Here is a 6,000-nt window from a genome sequence, read left to right as displayed (position 1 = left end):
TTCCCAGCACCACTTATTAAAGAGGCTGTCTTTTTTCCATTGTATATTCTTGCCTTCCTTATCAAAGATAAGGTGCCCATATGTGCGTGGGTTTATCTCTGGGCTCTCTATTGTGTTCCATTTATCTATATTTCCGTTTTTGTGCCAGTACCATACTGTCTTGATCACTATGGCCTTGTAGTATAGTCAGAGGTCAGGGAGCCTGATTCCTCCAGCTCTGTCTTTCCTTCTAAAGATTGCTTTGGCTATTCGGGGTCTTTTGCGTTTCCATACAAATTGTAAAATTTCTTGTTCTAGTTCTATGAAAAATGCCATTGGTAATTTGATAGGGATGTGTTGAACCTGTATGTTGCTTTGGGTAGGATAGTCATTTTCACAATGTTGATTCTTCCAATCCAAGAACATGGTATGTCTCTCCATCTGTTTGTGTCATTTTTGATTTCTTTCATCAGTGTCTTACAGTTTTCTGCATACAGGTCTTTTGCCTCCTTAGGCAGGTTTATTCCTAGGTATTTTATTCTTTTTGTTGCAATGGTAAATGGGAGAGTTTCTTTAATTTCTCTTTCTGCTCTTTTGTTGTTAAGTGTATAGGAATGCAAGAGATTTCTGTGCATTAATTTTGTACCCTGTTACTTTACTAAGTTCATTGATTAGTGCTAGCAGTTTTCTGGTAGAATCTTTAGGGTTTTCTATGTATAATATCATGCCATTTGCAAAGAGTGACAATTTTACTTCTTCTTTTCCAATTTGGATTCCTTTTATTTCTTTTTCTTCTCTGATTGCTACGGCTAAAACTTCCAAAACTATGTTGAATAATAATGGTGAGAGTGGACACCCTTGTCTTGTTCCCATCCTTAGAGGGAATGCTTTCAGTTTTTCCCCATTTACAATGATGTTGGCTGTTGGTTTGTCATATATGGCTTTTATTATGTTGAGATAACTTCCTTCTATGCCCACTTTCTGGAGAGTTTGTATCATAAATGGATGTTGAACTTTGTCAAAAGCTTTTTCCACATCTATTGAGATGATCATATGGTTTTTATCCTTCAATTTGTTGATATGATGTATCACGTTGATTGATTTGCGTATATTGAAGAATCCTCGCATCCCAGGGATAAACCCCACTTGATCATGGTGTATGATCTTTTTAATGTGCTGTTAGATTCTGTTAGCTAATATTTTGTTGAGGATTTTTGCATCTATATTCATCAGTGATATTGGCCTGTAATTTTCTTTTTTGTGTGACATCTTTGCCTGGTTTTGGTATCAGGGTGATGGTGGCCTCGTAGAATGAGTTTGGGTATGTTCCTCCTGCTATATTTTGGAAGAGTTTGAGAAGGATAGGTGTGAGCTCTTCTCTAAATGTTTGATAGAATTTGCCTGTGAAGCCATCTGGCTCTGGGCTTTCGTTTGTTGGGAGATTTTTAATCACAGTCTCAATTTCAGTGCTTGTGATTGGTCTGTTCATAGCTTCTATTTCTTCCTGGTTCAGTCTTGGAAGATTGTACTTTTCTAAGAATTTATCCATTTCTTCCAGGTTATCAAATTTATTGGCATATAGTTGCTTGTAGTAGTCTCTCATGATCTTTTGTATTCTGCAGTGCAAGATATGGTCTATCCTGGAGAATGTTCCGTGTGCACTTGAGAAGAAAGTGTATTCTGTAGTTTTTGGATAGAATGTCCTATAAATATCAATTAAGTCAAGATGGTCTAATGTCTTATTTAGAGCTTCCATTGCCTTTTGTAGTAAATCCATGCAGACCAGACCCACCTTATGGAGTAATAATTGGTTTTTCCCTATTAGTATCAGTAGGCTTTGTTAGTTCTTGAAACATCTCTTAAAAGGCACTATAAACAGTCCCTGTTGGGTTATTGTGCCTTCAAGGTAAGCTTGGGTTCATGGGGCTGGCCTGGAGGTCAAGGTTCAGGGCACCCTTCTCACCCATGGCCTCCACAGCCTCCCAACCACGGCAGAGTTACAGGGAGACACTGAACTGAGGCGATTCGTGGGAGGACAGGCAGAAATGAGGCTCCTGTAGGGTTGTTGTTTTTTGTTTGTTTGTTTGTTTTGTTTTGTTTTGTTTTGCACACACGCTTAGTTGCTCCGCGGCATGTGGGATCTGCCTGGAGCAGGGATCGAACCCGTGTCCTCCGCATTGGCAGGTGGACTCTTAACCACTGCGCAACCTAGGAAGCCCTCTGTAGGGTTTTAACTGCAAAACGGAAAACAAAACTGCAGGCAAACTCCCAGTACGACTCTGTTTCATTAGTGACTAAGTGTTTATTCACTTCTTTGACAGAAAGCCAAGGAGTACAATGTGGAATTATCCCTGAAGGCAGGGACCAGGGCTTCTGGTGACATTTGCTATTGAAACTCAGCTGGAATCAGTGTTTGCCCTGCTGGGGATAAAAGAAATTGGTATTTTTAGGGCTCTTCTTTGGATCACAAATGGGCAACCCTTGAGCTGGCAGAAATGCCCAGTGTTTGCCATCTTCCCTCACTGGCATTTTGTCTTCTGAACAAACACATCCAGTTCAGATTGCAGTGCTTTTTACTTTCAGCTAGGCTTGGGAACCACAATGCCTTCTTATTCTCAAGAAGGCATTGCCAATAGTGAATAATTCAGGCTTTGGCAAGGACATATAAGAAGACTGTAAATGAGATGCTCAGTATGCTGGCTTACTGTATCAGAAACAGTCAAAGCAGTGGGTTGAATGGTCCCCCCCCCCCCCCCAAAGCTATGTCCATGTCAAATCCCTGGAATCTGTAAATGTTGTCTTATTTTGAAAAAGGGGCTTTGCAGATGAAGTTAAGGATATTAAGACCTCGAGGGTATCATTCTGGGTTATCTGAGTGGGCCCCGAATCCAATAACAAGTGTCTTTATAAGAGATGCACAGAGGAGAGATGCAGAGAGAAAAAGAGGGGTGTGAAGAGAGAGGCTGAGATTAGGATGATGCCAAGGAGCTCCGGGATTATCGAGCAGCCACCAGCAGTGCTGAGAGATTCCCCCAGAGCCTCTGCTGGGAGCCCAGCCTGGCAGGATTGTGGACGTCCGGCCTCCAGAACTGGGAGAAGACACGTTTCTGTTGTTTTAAGCCACCTAGTTTGTGGTGATTTGTTACAGCAGTACCAGGAAACTAACACACCGTATGTTGGGGATGGTGTTGGGGTCAGAGAGTCTCAAGGTGGCTTTTTGTGAAAAAGAAAAATCCTGCTTTTGATTCGTTGTAGCAGTGCTATTGGTGTGTTTTATTTTTCTCTATAAACTCTAATCCCCCATTTTATTAATCTACCAGAGGAAAGAAAGCCTGCTTCTGTCATCCTTCCTCAAAGAACTTGACTGTTATGGCCAAGGGGTGTGCTTTTAAACCAATATTGAGAGCTTCCCCATTCTTTTCCTTATGTTCCTGCCACTCCAGCAGCCCAGCCTGTGGTGTCCAATCAGCATATTACATGTTTCTTAGTTTCCTGAAGCTAATTTTTGCCACCTTAAGCTCTTTAAGCTCTGGCTCTCTGCACCCAAGGCAGGAGGAGAATATAACCAATGAAAGGGTGTACATTTCTCGTTCTATTATCTTACCTACCACAGTGGAAATGCTCTAAATCTTCGCTTTGGTTTACAGGAAGCACCGCAGATCGCAGAGATCAACATTCGCAGTGGTGCCTTTCAGAGGCCCCCAAATGTCAATTCTTAAATTAGCCAATGAGCAAGATAAATATTTTAACTACCATTTTATTTCCATCCAGGCCAAGGGACAGTTTAGAAAAGGTTCTATTCTAAGTGTGTAGCCAAGGAAGTGTGAAAGGGCCCTGGGTGCCATCGTTTTGAAGGCAGCCTGTCCGTCATCATGATTGAAACATAACCCCGATGGCTTCCACAAGCGTAATAAAATGCTTTGCAAAAGGTTGTAGAATTGTAGGATGTAATAAAGTCTGCTTAGCTTCATTTCCAATGCCGCAGGGTCCTAAAGCACGAGGCCCGTTTCCTTATGCCTTGGGATTTGAGTTCCTTTCACGCCTGGAAATGACAGGACATAAAACCAGACATTTAGTTAGGACAAACAGCATTTTTTTTGAATCATGGCAATAAACAAAATATAAGTCTGCTCGCTGCTGATCTCTTAGATTGCCGTTACGCTGTTGCAGGAAGCCGTGTACGTGCGAGCAGGTGACGTGACGTAGGTGGACTCCAGCCCTGCTGATGCCTGTGGTCCCAGGACGCCCACCTGTTCTGTGGCGTCTGCGCACAGCCCAGGCCCCAGAGGTCAGCCGCACGGTCTCTTATTCTGTATTATGGACGCAAGTCTTATATACAAAGTGAAGTAAGTTCAGACCTTGAATTAGGTAAGGATAGATTCTCAAACGTAGCCATTATCAGTACTACCTGGCGAGCTTATTATAAACACAGATTTCTCCAGTCTGTCCTCCATATTCTGAATTAGCAGGTGTGGAGGAAAGGCCAAGAATCTGTGCTTGCTAACAAGCCTTCCACATGAGTCTGAGATGCCTGCACCTGGGTTGGGAGAATTCTTGAGCTAGTATGCGGCATGCAGAATCCGCTTTGCTTGAAGGCCAAGTTACCAGAAGGTTTTAGGCCAGGCCTGAAACAAATAATTTTCTGCTTATAAAATAGGAAAGTGGGAAGAAGACCTTTAATCTTATTTGGGGGAAAAAAAAGATAATTTCTAGGTCATATAAATGCATTTCATAGCTCTGGTACCCTCGCTTTACCCCAAAGGAAAAGGATCCCTGGCTTCTGGGCCTTACTTACTGGGATTAGTAACATAGGTGTGATCAGGAGCTGGACTAGCTGGTGCTGACTTGCTTGGAGGACATTGGAAACAGCAGACCAACCATTCCAGGAAAGAGAACATTAAATAGGAGGGGGAGAAAGAGCAGAATTTTACAGGCTGGATTTCATACAATTTGGGGGAAGCTGAAAGAAAGGGCTCTTAGGAAATGTTAGGGGCAGCTTCCACGGGTGTGATATATGAAGAGATTTTAAGAACCATTGTTGAGAAGAACAGCCGGACTTCCCTTCAGGGTTTTCCAGAGCCTTCAGTGAAGATTTATGTGGCTTTTCACTTATTGTTTGCTATGTATGGCTTTGGGTGCAACACTGCAGACACAGACCTGGGAGGCCGAGGTGCAAAGACCCAGCTTCCTGCTTGTTCCAGTGTGTAGTTCAAGGATAGGCTCCACCCCACCAGGTGAGGACACACTGGCACACACTTCAGCCTCTCTTTCAGGGAGTGAATTTTTAGTGAGTCTAGCACTATCCTTTTTCTGTAAGTTCATAACACGGTCAGGGAGCAAAGGGCAGGAAGGGCATCCTTTTGGAATTCCATCTGCTCCCTTCCAGGATGCAGAACACAGAAGCCTAATCACTTCTGCTTCAGCCTTCACATTCAGCTCAGGAGCCACTGCCCGCCTCCCCAGGTCCGCTGACTTCTGTAAGTGAGGCATGGCAAGGAGGGCGGATGTACCAGTCCATTTGCACCCTCCCCAGCCCCGTAGGAGGGGGCCTGTCTCATTCCTGTGTGACACGGGGATCTTCCCCTACTGTTCCCAGAACCACCCATCTTGCCTGGACACCGGAGTCATCTCCTGACCATTCATCATTGCCCTTGTCCTTGAACAGTTATTGACTTTGCGTCAGAGGCACCTGTGCAGGCCTGAAAATGGATGTGCCCTTTCTTCTCCTCTGCCTCATCTGTCGAGCGCAGATTTATGTCCTAGGAGAAGTCTCCCTCGGTTTTATTTTTGGTCTTTTGAACACTGCGGCCCCGTGCTATTTCCTTCACCCGCCCTTCCTGACACCAGCGCTGTAATTTCTGCATCTCCCTGGATGCCTGTGTCCATTCCTGATCAAGCTTTCTGTCAATCTGCTTCCGACGCTGCTGCAACGCATCCCTCACACAGCCTAGGCATTCAAGCTGTCCACCTGACCGCTTGAGGCTCTGTCTTCAGCAGTTCCTCCTCTCCAGCTAGCCTGGA

At 44.1% G+C, this 6,000-nt stretch overlaps 1 protein-coding gene across 2 annotated transcripts in view; it reads right to left on the bottom strand.

The window, feature by feature from the left end:
* Positions 1-3,779: 3,779 nt before the first annotated feature.
* The window catches only part of FHIT (fragile histidine triad diadenosine triphosphatase), a 1,404,433-nt gene continuing 1,402,212 nt past the window's right edge, over positions 3,780-6,000 (bottom strand). For both annotated transcript variants that reach the window (XM_057705524.1, XM_057705526.1), the window contains one exon: positions 3,780-4,021. Coding sequence is in view for 1 of the 2 variants with exons in the window: in XM_057705526.1 (XP_057561509.1) it covers positions 4,016-4,021 (6 nt within the window). In the remaining variant the exon portion in view is untranslated. The remainder of the gene's footprint in view (positions 4,022-6,000) is intronic.

This window comes from Hippopotamus amphibius, chromosome 13, assembly GCF_030028045.1.
Source record: "Hippopotamus amphibius kiboko isolate mHipAmp2 chromosome 13, mHipAmp2.hap2, whole genome shotgun sequence".
Classification (NCBI taxonomy): Eukaryota; Metazoa; Chordata; class Mammalia; order Artiodactyla; family Hippopotamidae; genus Hippopotamus; species Hippopotamus amphibius.
This window is presented reverse-complemented; position numbering and strand designations above follow the sequence as displayed.